The sequence below is a fragment of the Odontesthes bonariensis genome, chromosome 21, assembly GCF_027942865.1.
Source record: "Odontesthes bonariensis isolate fOdoBon6 chromosome 21, fOdoBon6.hap1, whole genome shotgun sequence".
NCBI lineage: Eukaryota > Metazoa > Chordata > Actinopteri > Atheriniformes > Atherinopsidae > Odontesthes > Odontesthes bonariensis.
In genome coordinates, this window is record NC_134526.1 from 16,398,236 (window position 1) to 16,417,216 (window position 18,981).

The following is an 18,981-nucleotide window of genomic DNA, read 5'->3' on the forward strand; positions in this document are numbered from 1 at the left end:
TTTATGTCAAGCTAGCTCTTTGCAGCGTCTCTGCCTCCACTCCGTTGCATGTGTTGATGCGCAGAGCAAGGCTCAACTCTCTAATCTGTAATCTGCTCTCTGTGCACTTCAGCATTAACATGTTGAGAGATTTGACATTGTGTAAGCTGCACTCTGGAGCAAGCATGTCAGATAACTCTCACAGCTGTTGCTGCTGGCCAGAACTAAGCTGCCATGAAGGTAATGGCTGGAGGCTGTCAAAGACGTCACTGGGATGTATGCGGCTGTGTGCCCCACCAGGTGGTTGATGCAACCATGGCACTTGTTTTTTGTTTTGTTTTTAGAAAAAGACTTGAAATCACTAGGAAATAAGTTTGAGAGTGAAGTTTTAGTCAAGCATAACATGATCAATAGAAACTGAGCTAGAAGACATATTTGAATTGGAGGTGAGAAGACAAACGTATCAGGATGGACCTGCATCCTTTCAGAGTAAGAAAACAACAAAAAAAAAAACGCCAGCTGTCACAACTGCAAGCAGCAGAAGGAAAAGAAGGAAGGAAAAGGGGAGTTGCCACATTTCAGCTCACCAACTGTCAATGTGTCAAAGTGACACAGAACCATGTGGAAACTCAACTCTTTCCATCTGACTCATTGCAATGCTCTGGCTGGAACTCTCTCGATCCTGCCATCTATACCGGTAGAGTGAAGCGCAGATAGATGCGAGATTCTGTGCATCAGGCAATGAGAAATGGCAGCCATCTTGATTTTGTGCAAAGGTAACTGAAACATCAATGGCAAAGCTCCTAAGTTTAATATTTGGTTTACTGCTTCTTTGTTATTTTTCTTCTATTCTATTTCTCTTGTCTTGTCAATCTCCTTTATCGCCATCTATCTTGCAAGTTTTATATTTATTTAACTGGATGATGTCTTTACTTTAACTATCTCGTGTAAGATACATATCTACATGGAGCCAACTCTCAGGGGAGTACCATAAGAAAAAAAAACAACAATAAATAAATCAATGTTAAAACAAGCTGGTTATTGGATCCAACTTTATGTTAGGAGGAATTTTCCTCACTCTAAAAACTTTATGTTTGCTTGGTTTGAGCCCAAAAAAGTATGCATGCAGCATATGCAGTTGTAAGGAATTATCGGAGAAAGATTTGTTGGAGCACAATGTGTACTGTTAGTTTCACAACTCTTTTTAACATTATGAAGTTGTCATGGTTACTTTTTACTGACTGAACTTGTGCTGAATTGCCTTCAGGTGTTTCTCCCACTCGGCACTGACATGCAGAGAAAGCAACTGTCCTCTCTGCAGCACACAGCCATACTGTGTGTGCTGTTGCATGTTTAAATAAAGTCACCCCATACACATCCTGACATACAGTATGGCAAACACGCAGCCATCTCGACCATAACGTATAATTCTGTTTGGACTGAACAAAGCTGAGTCAAGCCTTAGCGGACAAAGCACGGAACTGATTGAGCTGGTTGTTTTATTGCTCGCAGCAAAGAACAAGTTGAATTATAAGAAAATAGAGGGAATTTTAAACATTACAAATTAAGAGCAATGTTTGAGTATTTTTTATTTATAGGGTTTTGTAAAATTAACATCTGCTGTAGTATTTTACCGGTGAATCACCACTTACTTTACTCTCCATCTCCATCTCTAAGCAAGAGCCTCCTTTTCAATCAAGCTATTAGTTAAAGATGCCTCTCATTCTGCTCGTCACACCAGCCAAGCCAACTGTGTAGGTCTCAGCAATGTCAGAGTGTCAACTGACCCGAGCACTGATGACGGCTGTAATAAAGAACTTAGTGAGGGGTTTGCATGTCTCACCTGCATGAGTGTGTCAGCGTGGTGCCCATTCATATTATGTCAGGGCAGAATTAACAGAAAAGGAATGGGTGATAAAAGTTCCAGGTAAAAAGATACAGTGGTACAGTAAAAAATCTGTAAATGAAATAGATGGAAAAATTGATCGGGTCAAAAATCCAGGCTTTTTCTGGACATGTAATCTGGTTTGTGAAACCCATATTTTTCTTCTATGGATGAGTCACCTTCATTCACTGGTTCTAGAGAGCTCCTTGACTGATAATACAGCACTATTTACCACCAACGCCTCAACACGGTGAATGAAACATAAAAAGACACAGAGAGAAAGAGCAATTTTCACTCAGATGCTAATGTGAACGTCTCTTTGTCTTCTCTGTCCGTGTTTCTGTGATTGGATCAAAGCATCTGTTGGACAGATGACGCCATTCACGCATTGAGGCTGGCGCAAGGGTCACTGTCAACCCACAGTGCAGAGGGCCAATGTAAGTATGTGTGTGGGTAAGAGAGCGAATGACAGTGTGTGTATGTTATCAAGCCTGAAGCCAGACTCAAGAGTCAGGACACCGCACATATTGAACAGAAGCTGAAGGGCAGTGATGGAGGAGTGTAGATGGAATGATGGTGAGAAGGAGGGATTGGTAGGGTTCAGTGAATCATGGTTACTCACGCTGAGGACAGCAAATCGAGAGAAGTCTCACTCCAAAAAGGATGCAAATTAATGGATTGGTACATGACTGAGAAATCGATCCCGTGAACACTGACATGTGTAAGTTTGATCAACATTTCTGTCACTGAGAGCAGTTTCTTCAGAAGAATATTAAATGATCTGAAGGCATCAAGTGAAAGCTAAAAGATTCTTGTCAACCTTTTATGCAAAATAAGTGTGTTGTTTTTCATTTTGTGCGATTTTAGTGACAAAAATGAGAAGGAGAACCATGCAAAAGTTAGTTTCCATTTAAGGCCTGTGGCTTTGTTACAGTCATCTATGGGAAATAGAATAGAATAGAATATCTTTATTGTCTCTGATAAAACAATGTTAAAAACAGTGTTAAACAGTGAAACGAGTTTAGAGTCCTCTCCCTTAGGCAGTAGTTTAAAAAAAAGAAAAGAAAAGTAACGCAAATCTATAAACTTTATAAATACTGTGCCTCCTCAAATCTTGTCCCAACAACCAACAATCATATGTTTATCAAAGTAACTGTTTAGAAGAAACAGTTACTTTACAAGAAATTGAAAATATATGATCTTCACAAAGCAGGAGAAGGCTATGAAAAGAAAGTAAAGAAAGTCAAGTGTATTGAGGTAGCTAGTTACTTTAGTTTGTCATGTTATTAAGAAACGGCAGCCAGCAGGAACTGTCTCAACAGGTGAAGCTGAGCTCTGAGAGTACACAGTAATTTCAGTTACCAGGGTTCCCAGCAAATCAAAGCCCTTATCTAACTGTAAAAAAGAAAAACCCTCGGGGCGATTGTTCACACCAGCTTCAGAGGCAAAATTCCACTGGTTAAATAGCAAAATTATTTGGAAGCAAACATCCCTGTCTGTAAACATGCTGAGGATTACGCAAACTTGGCTTTAACATAAGGACAATTCCCACAAACACACCTAAAATGCTACAATGAAATACTCAATCAAAATGGATAGAACTAAGATTAGCCCGTGCATAACTGTCAAATAATCTGGCAGGAAGTCTCTAAGTTTTGAAAACTGTTTTAAACATTTTAAACCCAGACTTTTGCACGTCACTGTACATGTACACCAATCAGCCACAACATTAAAACCACTGATGGGTAAAGTGAGTATGAAACGATTGTAACTACTAACTATTATATTGCAACTCATATTCTTACAATGTGATGTTCTGCTGGGAATACCTGCATCCTGTATATTACTTCCACATTTGTCTCTTACCTAAACATTTTCGCAGACCTAACATTTACATTCCCAACATTGGCAACCGTACTCCTCCACAGTAGCAACCTGACTTCGCAGGTCAGCAGTGGGCCTTTCGAAGAGTTCAAGATCGTAAAAAAACAAAGTGTTCATTAGGCCTTTAAATTCCCTAAATTCCAGTCATCGGGGATCTGATGGCATTTGTGAGAGGTACGCACAATCCAGAAAGACCCAACCCTACAGGGCTCAAAGGATTTTGCTGAGAGTATTGAAGCCAAGGTATTATTCACATTTAAGCTTGGTGCACAAAAGTGTCATATTCTTGAAATTAATTCAATCAAATCCAATGCTTTATATTCTTTAAAAAGCTACCGGTGAATACCATACCAAAGGCATTCGGTAAATAATGGGCACAATAACAGACAAACCAAAAGTCCCAATGAGCACTTGAAGCGAGTGATGTATGTGTGTGACTGTCAGTGAGAGGAAGATAAAAAGAGACAGACTGAGAGAAATAGTAAGGCGGAAGGAGAGACAGAGCTGAGATGCACGGATGAATGACAGGAGCGAGCCCAGGAGAGCAACAGAAAATGAACAATTGAGGGTGAAAGGCAAGTCTGGAGACAGTTAAAGCAGAGACCAGGATGAAGAACTGCTTTGAAAACAAGCTGACAAAAAGCTAGCAAACAAAGACTCAACAAACTGCTCTGACTTCACATCTTTTAAACAGTCCATTTGCCGCTTTGGCTATTTAACGAGGAAAACCCAAAAATCACTGTGAAAAGGTCCTGAACTATCAGTGTATCATATGTGCACTTGATCAAGAGTGTTAGACAATGCTGTCATTACAGTTTTTCTCTGTTGGTTTGGCTCATTTCTTGAAACAGAAATTACATTATCAAAATAACATGGACAAATCTCCAAACCACCTCGCAATTGTTCACAACAGAATGGCATTTCTCATTGCTTTCATCAAATTGCAATTGTCTTAATACATGTGTCAATTGTTTCAGTGCATCTCTGAAAAAGATTAAGTACAAGTAGCCTACAGTTTGCACAGTTTGCCTACATTTAGCACATTTTCCAAGTGAATAGATTTGGTGATCTGAACTGATTAGTTGATTCTTGGTCTAATGGTTCTTCTATCCAAAATATGTCAGCATGATTTCATTGTATAAGTCATCACATGCACAATAATCTGTTCAATTGTCAAAATGGGCCAAGAACATGATACCATCAATACCATATAGAATCTCATGTTATTCCCCTTTCCTTAATCCTATTGAGGAGTTTTTCTCTGCATGGAGGTGGAGAGTGTATGAGCATCATGCTCAAGACCAAAGATCCCTGCTCCATGCAATGGACGCTGCATGTTTAGACGTTACAGGAGATCAGTGTAGGGGATGGTTGCGGCATGCACGGCGTTTCTTCCCGCGTTGCATTGCAAGGGAAAATATATTTTGCGATGTTGATGAGAATCTGTGGCCAGACAGACAGCAACATCTGGACGGCCAGGAGGGTGAGGACAGTGGTCATGAAGGAGGGGCGGGGGAGGCGGAGGGTGAGCGGGAGGGGGACGACAGCGACCAGTAAAGTGTTGCTATAGTGTTTTCTGTAAGCTCCAGATTTATTTACAGTACTGTAGGCCACATAATTTTGCTTGTTTTTTTTGTTTGTGTTTATATTACAGTATATGTGTGCTATGTATATTTTTCTTTTCCTTCTACAATACTATACTGAATGGAAGTTACGTACTTCACAGTATTTGTGTGAATAAAAATGGTTGATATGAGTGTATTGTGTGTGCTTTGAGGCTACTCTTACTGTGAAACTTTTTTCCTTCAGTTTTATACACTATTGTATTCTGTTAGGTAGTCCTATGCCATAGTGACAAAACATCCAAACATTTTGACTTGTAGTGCTCACACAATGCCAAAAGGACAATGCATTTTGGGGGCACTGACTATTTGAATGAGAAAGAAACTTCATTTTGACACATGGGTGAATTGTTTAGGGGGAGATATGAGCTTTTGCTGGTGAACCGTGGTGTTTTGCTGAACCATTCAGTTTAGTTTTCCAAAAAGTACTAAAGAGTGTTGAAAACATCCGGTCTGTTTCAAGAAATGAGCCTAGGCAATTGAGAAAGATCTTTGCAATTTGGGTGGCACTGACTCTTTACATGGGAAAGAAATCAGGTCTGAAGCATGGGTGAACAGTTTTGGGAGAGATATGTGCTTTTGCAGGTTAGCTATGGTGTTGTGCTGAACTATAAGAGTGTTATGCCAAATGATCTTAGAGTTTTGAGAATGTAATTTCTGTTTCAAGAAATGAGCCAAACCAATAGAGAAAAACTGTAAGAACACACTTTTGGATTCCTTTTTGTGAGACAACATAGGTGTGGTTGTGTGCCTCTTCATTGGCTCAACAAGGGAAAATTCATTTGCAATACTTTCAGGCTGATGACAGTGAAAAGCGAGGGCAGGGGAGTCTAATGGGCTTTTTGTCTTTGCGGTCGAAAACACCTCTAATGTGAGACCACAGGGACAAAACCAAAACACTACCCAGAACAGACTGGGTTATCTGGACTACAGGTAGGTACAGATGTGTGGTGCTATTAAAGGGATAGTTCGCCTCTTTTGACATGAAGCTGTATGACATCCCATATAGCAATATCATTTATGAACATTGACTTACCCCCCGCTGCGTCCTGTGAGCCGAATCCCAGCTGAGTTTTGCGTTCCACGAAGGTAGTCCGGCTAGTTGGCTAGGGTCAAAAAAATAAAGCGTTTTGCTTCTCAAAAAAATATCCGTTCAAAAGAGTAATACATTTGCATCACAAAATGTTGTCCTGGAAAAAGTCAGACCTCGCTTCGCTTGGCGCTATTTTTGCCTCCCTTGATATCAATGCGTCCAATGTAAAACTGTGCAGACTGAAGAGCAGACCCAGCAGTCCCCTGCTTCCGAGCAGTAAACACCGTAACAGGTGCGGCTATCGCTAGGTGGCTAGGGAGTGCTCGGTTTGCTCTTCGGTCTGCACTGTTTTACATTGGACGCATTGATATCAAGGGAGGCAAAAATAGCGCCAAGCGAAGTGAGGTCTGACTTTTTCCAGGACAACATTTTGTGATGCAAATGTATTACTCTTTTGAACGGATATTTTTTTGAGAAGCAAAACGCTTTATTTTTTTGACCCTAGCCAACTAGCCGGACTACCTTCGTGGAACGCAAAACTCAGCTGGGATTCGGCTCACAGGACGCAGCGGGGGGTAAGTCAATGTTCATAAATGATATTGCTATATGGGATGTCATACAGCTTCATGTCAAAAGAGGCGAACTATCCCTTTAACCTGATAATTGGATGTAAACCATCTCTGATACAGCAGTGAATTGATTCTTTGAAAGAAATATACCACAAAGCTAATGTGCCAACCTTAGCACATAATTAAACAAAAGATTCAGTGATCATAGCAGCTGGTTTCAGACTCCACTCAACCCCTCTCTCCCACCTCAGACCTTGTCAGGAACTACGATAAAGTAAACCAACCCCGACCTCTGCATTTTAGGTCAATCTCCAGAAATATAGCTCGCCAAAAAGACATAAAATCTTTATATTATTCTTGATCTAAGTATTGAGTACTGGTAGAGCATTTTAAGCCAAATAATCTTCATGTTAAGTGAACTGTATAACTGTTGATGAGAATTAGCTCTTAAAGGACAAGACCGTTTTTTTGACATTGGGCCCTTGATTTCACATTATAACATGATGTTCTACTCACCCCTGCTTGTTGTTGGTCATTTGGAGCTGTTCCGAAGATACTCGAGAGGCGTCTGGCTGCTCTCTTGAGATATTCGGCCATGAAACGGTTTCCTATGGGCAACGTTATACAGGCACAAACTGTGCTGTTTAAAATTTATTAATTACTGTACACTAGCACTGATAACGTGGAGGTGCGTCGCTTACTTAAAAAAATCCAGGTTACTGTAATTTTGAATTTTAGCCGAATGAATAAATAGGCAGCAGGTCTGTGGGCTGTCTGTGGTAGTAGCACGACGATGACGTCAGTAACACCCACTTTACGACAAAAAAATCAAAATTACAGTAACCCGGATTTTTTTAAGTAAGCGACGCACCTCCACGTTATCAGTGCTAGTGTACAGTAATTAATAAATTATAAACAGCATAGTTTGTGCCTGTATAACGTTGCCCATAGGAAACCGTTTCATGGCCGAATATCTCCAGAGAGCAGCCAGACGCCTCTCGAATATCTTCGGAACAGCTCCAAATGACCAACAACAAGCAGGGGTGAGTAGAATATCATGTTATAATGTGAAATCAAGGGCCCAATGTAAAAAAGACGGTCTTGTCCTTTAACAGGGAAACAAAAAAAAAGAGTTCTGAATTTCCACTACTGAGGTACGCAAATGCACCATAAGAATTTGTGGGCGGAGATAGAGAAGGGCTGTATGACAACATTGTCAGCTGTTAGCCTCCCCTTTTCTCATTTCCCAGTTTGCACCCACTCATTGCCTATACACGACTCCTCTATTTGTGTTTTAGTCCCTCCCACCAGAGACTGCAACAGGGGAATCGAGGACAGACAAGAGGAGAGAGGAGGCGAGATGATAAGCATTTAACGAAATGAGATGTCCTTGCTTTGAAGAGTCACTTTAAACTGATATGAACTGAACATCATGTATAAATGCATCATCTAACCAATGTTTAGTTGCAGCTTCATTTATTTAATACATTTTGTCAGATGAGCATTGAATCTGTTTGGAACAAAGAAGAAATGCATCTGTATTTCATTTTGATTTTTAATTTGAATTAACATGCTCGACCCCATTAAGACGTTGCAAGTGCCAAAATCACTTAGTTTTTGGAGACATCAGCATGTTCTCGCTTAAAGCTCCTCCGGCAAGTGTCCTCTCTCCTCTGTCGTCTCTCCTCCATGCCAATTTTAGGACTTGGGACATCCTTCAAAATATTTGAGTCAACAATTTCTGGGTCACAAGCAGGGAGGACAGAGGAGATGAAGAGGATGAAATTAGAGAAATTAGATTAGCCTTATGACGTAAGAGGCTGCAACTCTGAATGCTTCTCTGAATGGCATATTTGCAGCCTATGCAGCCCCAAACACAATGACAGGGTTGTGCTTTGTTGGAGTTTATAAGAATACGCTCCCAAGATTCTTTTTCTTGGAAACTGATAGATGTCAGAATTAAGCCAAAAGTAATTTAACTGCCCGTGACATATATATATATATATATATATATATATATATATATATATATATATATATATATATATGTATACACATTTCCACTGCGATTACAACTGAAACTTAACTGTGACATCTTTCGTTTTTTTTACAAAAAATGTGCTAATGTTGTCACAGTGACGACCTAATTGCCTTATTGTAATTATTTCAAGCAAACTGTAATCAGTTGGCATAATCCCTTAAAATGTTTCCATTCATCTTTATTAAAACGTCTGAATAAAAAACAAACAAAAATACCACATTTCCATCACTAATTCTGTGTTGTTTTCAACTGATTGCAATGCCATTCTCCTGCTATGGTTTCATAGCAACAGACAAAGACAAATCATTGATCACAATCACTGCCAACTACAAGATAATGACAGCATTCAGTTTTGTTCATGTTGTAACTGTGTGCGCAGCATATATTATATTATATTAAGGGAAGTTGAAGACAGTGTTTCTGAGCATGGATGTTTACACACAACACTCTGCCCCAATTATTTAGTTATTTAGTTTTTATATGATATTCGACAAAAAGTCAAAAATCATAAACAACAGTTCCCACATCCCTTTCAGCACCTCATGGACTCCATGGACTAAAAATACATTTTCTAAGCTTTTGGAAAGTTTAAATGATATGCAACAGTTTTTATAGACTTCACTTACGACTTCAGTCTTTGGGTATGTGTTTCTATCTTCACTAAAACCAAGTCCCATGGAACTTTTTCCTCTCCTTTGATCTCTTAGGTATTCAATCTGATGGATTTTTTTTGACTTTCTCTTGTGATATTTCTCGCAACAAATAAAGATTTTTTATTTTTTTTTAAATCATCAGAAAAACACTGTTGATTAATACTTTTTGGAAAAATATATTTCCTTTTAACATAATTTTTCTTCAATCTTAATGGACAACATCTTGACTTGGTTGACTGAAGTCAAAGAATGACGTGTGTCAAGTAAGTATTCGGACATTTATCAAAGCTGCTGAATGGGGAGGTCATGCTTAAGGTGGTAACTTACATCTGTGTCAGGACCCTTGTCGGCTCCGGGACAGGAGAAGCTGACGAACTCATGGCACCGTTTGTGGACCACAAAACAGCACACTGAGAGAAAATGAGACAAAGTGGACACGTTTACATATTTCTTTTGACACCACAGTGTGAGCTGTTTATTTCATCTTTGTTCTTGCATGCTCTTAAAGTGCCTTCGAGCTCTAATTCTTAAGCTTCTTAGTGGAAAAATATATAAACCCAAACAGACACACACAAAGCATGATAAGCTTATTCTGTTTCATGCAAGCTGTCAGACAAACTGTAGGCACAGAGGGAGAAACAGTTCGAAAAAGGCAGTCAGCCAGAAAATGTGCTTGTAAAGTTATCATCAATCAACCTCGAAGTGAGTTTGGCCAGCCTTGGTCTTACAAGCACACAAACAAATGTGTACAGTCCAACAAATGTACGTGTGCACCCACACTAACGCCCACGCAAAAAATGGCCTAATGTTATCTGGTGTGTTCTGCAGCCTTCGGTTCTTTCTAATCTGGTGGGGGTCGATGCCGATCGTATCATTTTCTGTCTGTACCAGAGTGTCACTTGGCATGACATGGCTGACATGGCACCTGACGCTGCTCTCATGTCAGCAACTCTGGCATTTACATTTGGACGCTGCCGCGGATCCAGAGGGAAGAGCAAACAACGTGGACATCTGTGACAGCTTGCACACAAGCTGTCTGTATTTTTCTCGGCCATTATTCGAATTTCGCCCTTCTTTTCTTCTTTTTCATTCTCCCCCGATCTATCTGCCTCGCACATTGCCGAGCTGCCGGCTTGTTCATGTGCACTTTTGTGCTCTGATCCCACCATCATATACGTGCGGTTCTTGAGTTTGACGTTGCCAGCTAAGTCGCAGTTGCCAGACAATCTGACGGCCATTGTTGAAACAACAGAAAATAGTTTGCAGAGTGGTCCAAGAAACAGCAGGGGTTGTGAATGTCCACATGGAAAAGGCTAGATAGATAGATAGATAGATAGATAGATAGATAGATAGATAGATAGATAGATAGATAGATAGATAGATAGATAGATAGATAGATAGATAAATAGATAGATAGATAGATAGATAGATAGATAGATAGATAGATAGATAGATAGATAGATAGATAAATAGATAGATAGATAGATAGATAGATAGATAGATAGATAGATAGATAGATAGATAGATAGATAGATAGATAGATAGATAGATAGATAGATAGATAGATAGCCCACAGAGATTTATCTCTACTCGGAATTGTTTATTTGTTCCATTTGTCATTTTTATAATGTACACAGTGCACAGCAAACAGAGGCAGGCTGGGATCTTTGCACCAATGGGTTTGCATTGAGGATTTCAACAACACAATCCGCTGAGCATTTACACCCACGCTGGCTGTGATCAGTTTGTCAGTGTTTGAAATCTCAACGTCTATTACTTGGACTGCCATGAGGTTTAATTCTTGGTCCCCAGAGGAAGAATCCCACTGACTCCAATGAGTCCACCAGGCCAATAAGTTTCAGTGTCAATAAGTTTGGTTTCTAATTAATTACTATAATGTAAAAATCTGAAAGGGAGTGCAATGGTGAGAACAAAGCAGGTAATCAGAGAAACAAATCATTATTTTTCTCATTGTTTCATAGCAGTTGGGTTCCAAGGCACAATTAAAAACAACACCTCAGCATAACCTGGAAGGGAGGTGACACATTATCAGATTTTGTGTTAATGCAGCTGAAACACACTTCCTAATTCACTTCCTGATTTCCACTGTGTTTTCACTGCTTTGTGTCTGTGTAATGTGGCTCAGTCTGGCACATCAGACAGATCTGTGGCTCTGCTAAATAGAGTCATTATCGTTTAGTAATTTTTTTCCTGGATCAGCTGGTAAATTTGTCTGAACTTTTAGTGCCTCGTTTAATTTTTAACAAAAAATGCCAGGCATTTTTGGTTGCGATCATTTAACAAGTTCGAACCTGACTGTTACATGACACATGAGGGCCTCTAATTGGGCTAACATTAGATGTAAAATAGTGTAATCTTAAATATTTCTAAATAATCCACAAAAAGGGAGATAAAAGTACTTTTTTTTTTGTAAATGAGGTACTAAAACCATAGTTCAGATCCCATTTTCTGTCTTCCATCTGTGACTGCTGATCTTATCAGCTGACCTCGGGGCATTCATTTCTACCTTGTATTCACCTTCAGCTTATCCAAGTCAGACTTTCAATCCTCCCATCCCATATTCGACCAACTCACTCATCAATGAAATGAGGAGAACATTTGCTTACATACAAAGGAAGAGCACAAAGCAGATGGAATCTGCTGTGTGTAATTTCATTCTCTCTTCCACACAGTTTTAGCCTACTTCCAATATGTGAATCATGTGCAATGACGTCTATATTTCTTTCTCCCCCTTCATCCATCAGTCATCCTCACACCTTCGGCCTCACAACCCACTTGTCCATCCCTGAATCTGTTTTGTGTTGATTTCCGATCCGTTTGAGTGTCTGCTGAAGAACTAAGTAGAATGATTTGACTTTGATCCCAGTTCACGGTTGAGGGAGGGCCACTAAGCTGCATCTAGTGGAAGGGATAAATCTAGCTTTAGATTGTATGTGTGTGTGTGTGAGTAAGTGTGTGTGTTTCAGAAAAGCTTACTAAAGACAACAGACAGTGTTATCTTTCACTATATTGCCAGGCGTCGACTTTCAAGCACATACTTACGCAATAAATTCCACATTAATCAAACAGAAGCGATCTAAACCTTAAATCAGGTTGTTTTAAGGCTAAGGCTTCTTCATCATCACTGTTAGGAACAGTCAGGGGATACGAGTTTCAAAACTTTAGAAATACAATGAATCCTCAAATCTTCTTCGATCAGCGGCCATACCCATCTGAACAGCTGAGCTTTGAAATAACCGATGCCCTGAAAGCAGAAGAAGGAAAGAAGAAGTGCTGCATGTAAAGAGTACAATGTACAATGAGAAACGCTGTATAGGTGTGTGTGTAAATGGGAGAATAAGAAACACTTTGCAAAGCACTTTGTAGATCCTAAATAAGGTTCAAAGCCACCATATGCAGTAAAATATGACCATCTACATTGACCACTTGTGTTCCCAAACCTGCAAAAATATAATCTTCATGGAAGATCTGAAGGGAACATCCCCTGCTTCCTCAACACATAATTCAACATCAGCGAATTCAATTCTTAACAAGTAAAAACAAAACCTTCTGGAGAAAAAGCCTACAGAAGTTCATGAGAAAAACACTTCTTTAACCGTCGAAAGGATTAAAATAAGAAAAGCAAACACGGGAAGCAATCTGTCAGTCTGTCAGAAAATGAAGATGAAAAGTGGATGTCTTTTACAACAGGTTAATGCTCTTAAATGCACCTTGCGCAGACAAAGTCAATTTAGCTTAAAAGATTACAGGAAGTGTTAAGTTTGGCTGTGTGAAAATCATCTATTACTCACTTAACTATTCACATTAGCAGAGGATTGACTAAATTTTTGCTTACCCTTGTATGATGAGGGGGAAAACAGATCAACCTGGATAAACTAAGTGATAGTTAAAATCTCCTTTCCTTTTACATTTTTCAGAATCTGTCTGAGGAAGAGGGAGAGACTGTGTGAGGCAACAGGAGCAGAGGTGACACAGTGACAAAATGTATCGTCAGGGATATTATGATTAATTACTATGTGCTTTGTTTCTCAAGCCTAATTGCATAAGCACAGAGATAAGGGGATTTGGCGTGATAAAGCAGCTTACACCAAATAAATACATTCTTATATGTGTGTGTGTGTAGACCGTGGAAAGCAAATTATAACTTACAATTTGAATGTATAATTGGAGAGCCAGTATGTATAGGTGGCCTGTTTTTACACATGCCATCACATCCATATTCTTATCTGCTTCAAACAAACACTTTTACAGTGTGTATTTGGCCCTGCATAATCTGTTAAAATTGATAATGAACAGAGTCTCTATTAATAGAATTATGCTGCGCTGCTGCCCAGAAGACAAGCTCACAGTGGTGATGCACCAGACCAACTCAATACCCTCCAGAGACATTCAATCGATCCAGACCCCCAGAGAGCATCTGAACACAAAGAGAGGAGAAGCTTTGATCTGATATCCACGGGAGGAATGGAGGAGAGTGTGCGAGGGCTTGGATTAATAGATTCAGGGCTCCCGTGGCAGTAAGGATGGATGTTTCAAACTGGGCCCAAAATGCCCTCAAACAACCAGCTCTCCTCATTTAAAGCATTTTGTTGAGATGAAGTTGGCTGACAGGGCTGTCAACATAGTCTGTGTAGTCCTTGTGGAGCACAGTTTATCTAAACACAAAGAAAATTCTCTGCCTAACCAGGCAGGTGTTTGTGTAAAATGCTGTGTTCCCTCCTCCCGTGGTCTTTCTGTTGCACATTTTCTGTCATTTAAGGCAAGAAAAATGGCAGAGGAGGAGAAAGGGTAGAAGAGCAGAGGAGAGGAAGAGGTGCATTGTTTTGTTTTGGTTATTTTTAGGCTCGATTCTGGCCAGGGCTGGAACTGAGTGTGCTGAGCCGTATGGTGGTGGAGTAGTGAGGGAAGACATATCGCTCTACACCTTGCCAGTGAACGCTAAAAATACACAGGCAGCATACGTTGTGCAAACACATCAACATATCTGAAGCCAGCTTGTGTGTGAGAGAACAGTGAATGATGAATGAAAAGCTATTCCTGTCATCAGCTTGTATCCGCTCTGAATGGAAAAAAAGTAGTAAGATAACCGTGGAAAGAATCATACAATGGGTCACTAGAGGCGCAGTATCCCACATACACCAGAGAGGTGCATACAGCTCCTGCCTGTGTCAAGTTCTCGTCAAATTTTGATGGAGTTCAAAAGTCACAGAGTAACCATATCCATCTGTTGTACAACCTTGTGATCACTTCCACAAGCATGACTTAATCTGGACTTAAAAGGCCAGGTAGTGGCCTTATATAGCTCAACCTTCTAACTTTATTTGATGTTGACTGAGAAGGAAATTCTTCTCTTTTTGACGCTAGTTTACGTAAATGCTGTTTATAGATGGATAAAAGTTCTTTTTTAAATTTAAAAAAAAAAAAAATTTCTTGAGCGCTTTTCTAATAGGGATTGCTTAATTTTCTACTACACTCACCTGTGCACGATTAGGGTTAGCAAATAGATGTCCCTAGTTAAAGTCAGAAGTAACGTACTTAGTTAGGTTCATGAAAGTACAAATTGTTACAGGTAAAAAAATATTACTCATTTTATGGTCAAACTGGGCTAGATGGCCAGTGTTTCTTGGATTAGCAGGATTTAATGGATATGTATCTTATAATAAACCGATTAACCATCGAGTACAGATCAAATTGTTCCATATCTGTCTTTTTACATATACATCACTTTATTACTCTGTTATATGCATCTTACTGAGACATGCGTTGATACTCTCATGTTTTTTGTATTGTATCTAAATATCTAAACATATGTTTACATTCTGTAATGTTTCTGTGGGACAGCTGGACTCCTTTGACGGGCAAAAAAGGTATCAGACCTGTTCACACCGATGGCTCCACAGGCTCCACAAACCACTTTTCTCCACGTTTCAAAGAATAAGTGGTGAGTTTTCTGAATTTGTTAGTCAAGGTCATGAAAGCAGGCACCAGCAGCAGTTGTAGTTACTGACTTGTGCTTACTAGAGAAATATGCAGGAGTGAAAATAGTCCAAAGATGGGCAACTCCAGGTACATGATTTCCCAAACTGATGATCAGATGTGTAAATCAATAACTTTACAGTAGCCAAAACAGATGTACGAAAGTGTTTTGCAGCACATTCACTCAACAAAATATCATTCAAATATAAATGTTAATGTTTCATTATCTTTATTTACTGAAATTGGCCGATGAAAGATATGCTCAAAAAGTGCATATTTGATAGAATAGGTGTTGGAATTACTTTAGAATTACTCTAGAATATATAAAAAAATAAAAATCTGTGGGTAATATTGGAAATGGTGTCATTACACAGATTTCACTGCAAAGTGGCTCTTACTCCACTGTTTATGACTCTCAGCACTGTAAGCAGCACTTGTAGCAGAGTATGCATCACAGCTGAGCAGCTAGTGGTGCAAAGTCAAGTGGCATTTTCACATTAAATTGCAAACTAAATTGTGAAATACATTGCTGGACAGTTGATTTGCAGTCTTCCTTTTGTATACATACTGTATTAACAAATCTGTATGTATATATAAAGACATCTGTCAGTATACTTAAATTGTCTTTTTTTTACTTCTTTTAAACCAATTCAAACCAAAAAAAAGTATCAGAAGAACTTTTGCACCAATGATATGTATTTGATAAGTGCAACTGCGGTGCTGTTTTTGCAGGACTTTAGAAGTCTGCAGCTATCTGTGACCTCAAACATCGCTGACACGCATGTGTGATTATTTCTTACAAACACAAATTCCACTGTCAACTCTATTGTTCCACTCATGGAACTGAAATAAATTTGAAGTAGTCAAATTGAGGCTGGCACCTGTCACAAATGGCAAGACACGCTCTGCTAAATATATCACATAAATTTGAAGCAAGTCTGTTTATCCTCAAATTCCACAGACTATTCCCTGTCCAAATTAAGGCAGACTGGTTCACAGTAACATGATGTGGCAACATTGTACCAGACTAAATTGTCTGAGTATATCACAATATAGTGTGTATCTGTCCTTTTGCCACCACCCTAGGGAGATGAAGTGCCTGCGTAATATACTGGCGAGCAGCGTTTTCCTGCAGAGAGAGGAAATGAAGAGAGCTGCAGCTTCAACAAAGACCTGGGAATTCAATTGCAGCCCATACATTCAATTATGCATGCTATAAGCACCTAAAGGACAGAGATGGGGCAGTAAGGAGGACACACAAACAGAGCTAACAGTGAATATACAACCTTGAAAGCAACAATAAAGCTGTTCAGACCAACAAGAGAAGCAAATGGGTGAGATAGTAGAACAGAAATGGAAAGATTGAAGAGATTAGATTTGATGAGAACATTAAAAAACAGAGCAGAGTCATCTCCTTCCTTGTGTCACAAAATCAATGAAAAATCCCAAGAATTCTGCTTGTGTCAAGCAGTTATCTCCATCACTACAATATCCTGTTGTATGAATATCAGTTTCTGCATATTTGTTTATATGTGTGCATGTAGAAGGAATGTCTGCATGTCAGGGGGGAACTGCAGAGAACGGTGTAGAAAAGACTTCAGTGAAGGTTCAGCACAGCACAGCCGGGCGGCTGCTAAGTTCGTAACACAGGAAAACACTTGTCAAAATCTCTTCAAACTGGTGCATGTTTGAAGAGATTGTTGATGAAGAGAAGTTGCAGGGGAAAAACAGTTGCATTTCACTCGTTGAGAATAAATTAGAAGAGTTTAAATGGAGTTCAAGGTGAAACTGGCCTTGTCAGATCACATCTCAGTGCTACATAGTATGTGGACCCAACTAGTTTCCATCCGCGCAGTGCCGCGGGTTGACAGGCATTGGCAGAGATCCCCTTGGCTCCCTGCCTTCTCAGATCGCTGTTTGATTATACACGTCTGAATAGCTTAGTACAGTAGAGACGGACACTGGTGGTGTCCCCAGGTATAAGTTCCTTTTTCTGTTTCACATGTTGTAATTCATAGCCCTTTTAGCATTTCGGTTTCGGCTTATCGGCTAAAGAAAAAGAACAAGAACAAGAACTGGTGTCTAGTGTGACTCCTTTGTGCAGCAATGGGAGCAACTGATTTTTTCTAATAAATATTGGTCCAAAACATCAGTTTGAGGACATTTGAACCCGTTCCTTTACATGGAAACTCCTTAATCTCTGTTGATGCTTTCAAATAATAAGCAATAAATAATTGTTCTATCAGTAATAGAAAGCTGGCCTGTACCGCATTTAGCAAAGCAGGCCCAAGCCATGATACAACCACCACCATGCTGCTCAGGTAGACTAATGTTCTTGTGCTTAAATGTAGTGTTTTAATTTCTCCAAGTTTGATGTTTCTCATTCAAACCAAACATTTCCATTTTTGGTCTCATCTGTAGAACATTTTTCCAACAAGCCTTCTGGCTCATCCATGTGATCTTCAGTAATTATGGAGACAGGCATCCATGTTGTTTTGGCTTTCTCCTTCCAGCTCTGTTATGCAGACCATCCATGTTCAATGTGTTCTTTCGATGGTGGGCTCATGGTTATTAGTCAATGTGATAGAGGTCTTTATGTGCTTAAAAATTTCCCTGGATCCTTTTGTGACCCTGCAGACTATTACACGAGTGCTCTTGGAGTGATCTTTGCTGGTTGGTCACCCTGGAGCGGATAACAGTGGGCTTGAATTGATCCTGTTTCTGTCTGACTTTAAACTGATGAAGTCAAATCTCTAGAGATGATTTAGTAACCTTTGCAAGCCTGATGAGTACCAACAACTTTTTTTCCCCAAAGGCAATCTCAGAATTTTTCTTTCCCTCTTTCCTTACGTGACAAATTTACATACTTAAACCAGAGAGGAATTAAAAAAGACGAGTGAAAATACGATGATGTTTTAGGTCATAAATGCAAAAATACAGAAACCTCGAAAAGCTTCACAACCTGTCAACTCCCCTCATCTATTATGTATGCTATACTTTTTACATAAGATTTATGACCAAATACCTGCAGTCACTTGAGCCTCAGCTATCTTTGCTTCACTGCGTAGCTAATGTGCACTGTTATTGTGAAGTTGCTATGGGCACAACTATTGATTACCTTTGTCTTCTTCATGTGATTAGACAATTTTTTGTCACCTTTAGATTTATGTCATCCACAAACTTCCACTTGGATGATTCAATAGTTTACCAGTACGACAGACACACAAAATGATAGGTATGATGAAAAGACACCTGGCCCATACTCGCATAAATGCACAATCTTTTGCAACACTAATGGGATTTGTGTTGGGAAATAGC

At 39.5% G+C, this 18,981-nt stretch overlaps 1 protein-coding gene across 2 annotated transcripts in view; it reads right to left on the minus strand.

Moving 5' to 3' along the window:
- prkcab (protein kinase C, alpha, b) overlaps positions 1-18,981 on the minus strand; it is a 123,421-nt gene that overhangs the window by 80,951 nt on the left and 23,489 nt on the right. For both annotated transcript variants that reach the window (XM_075453575.1, XM_075453574.1), the window contains exon 3: positions 9,994-10,076. In XM_075453575.1, coding sequence (XP_075309690.1) covers positions 9,994-10,076 — 83 coding nt within the window. The remainder of the gene's footprint in view (positions 1-9,993; positions 10,077-18,981) is intronic.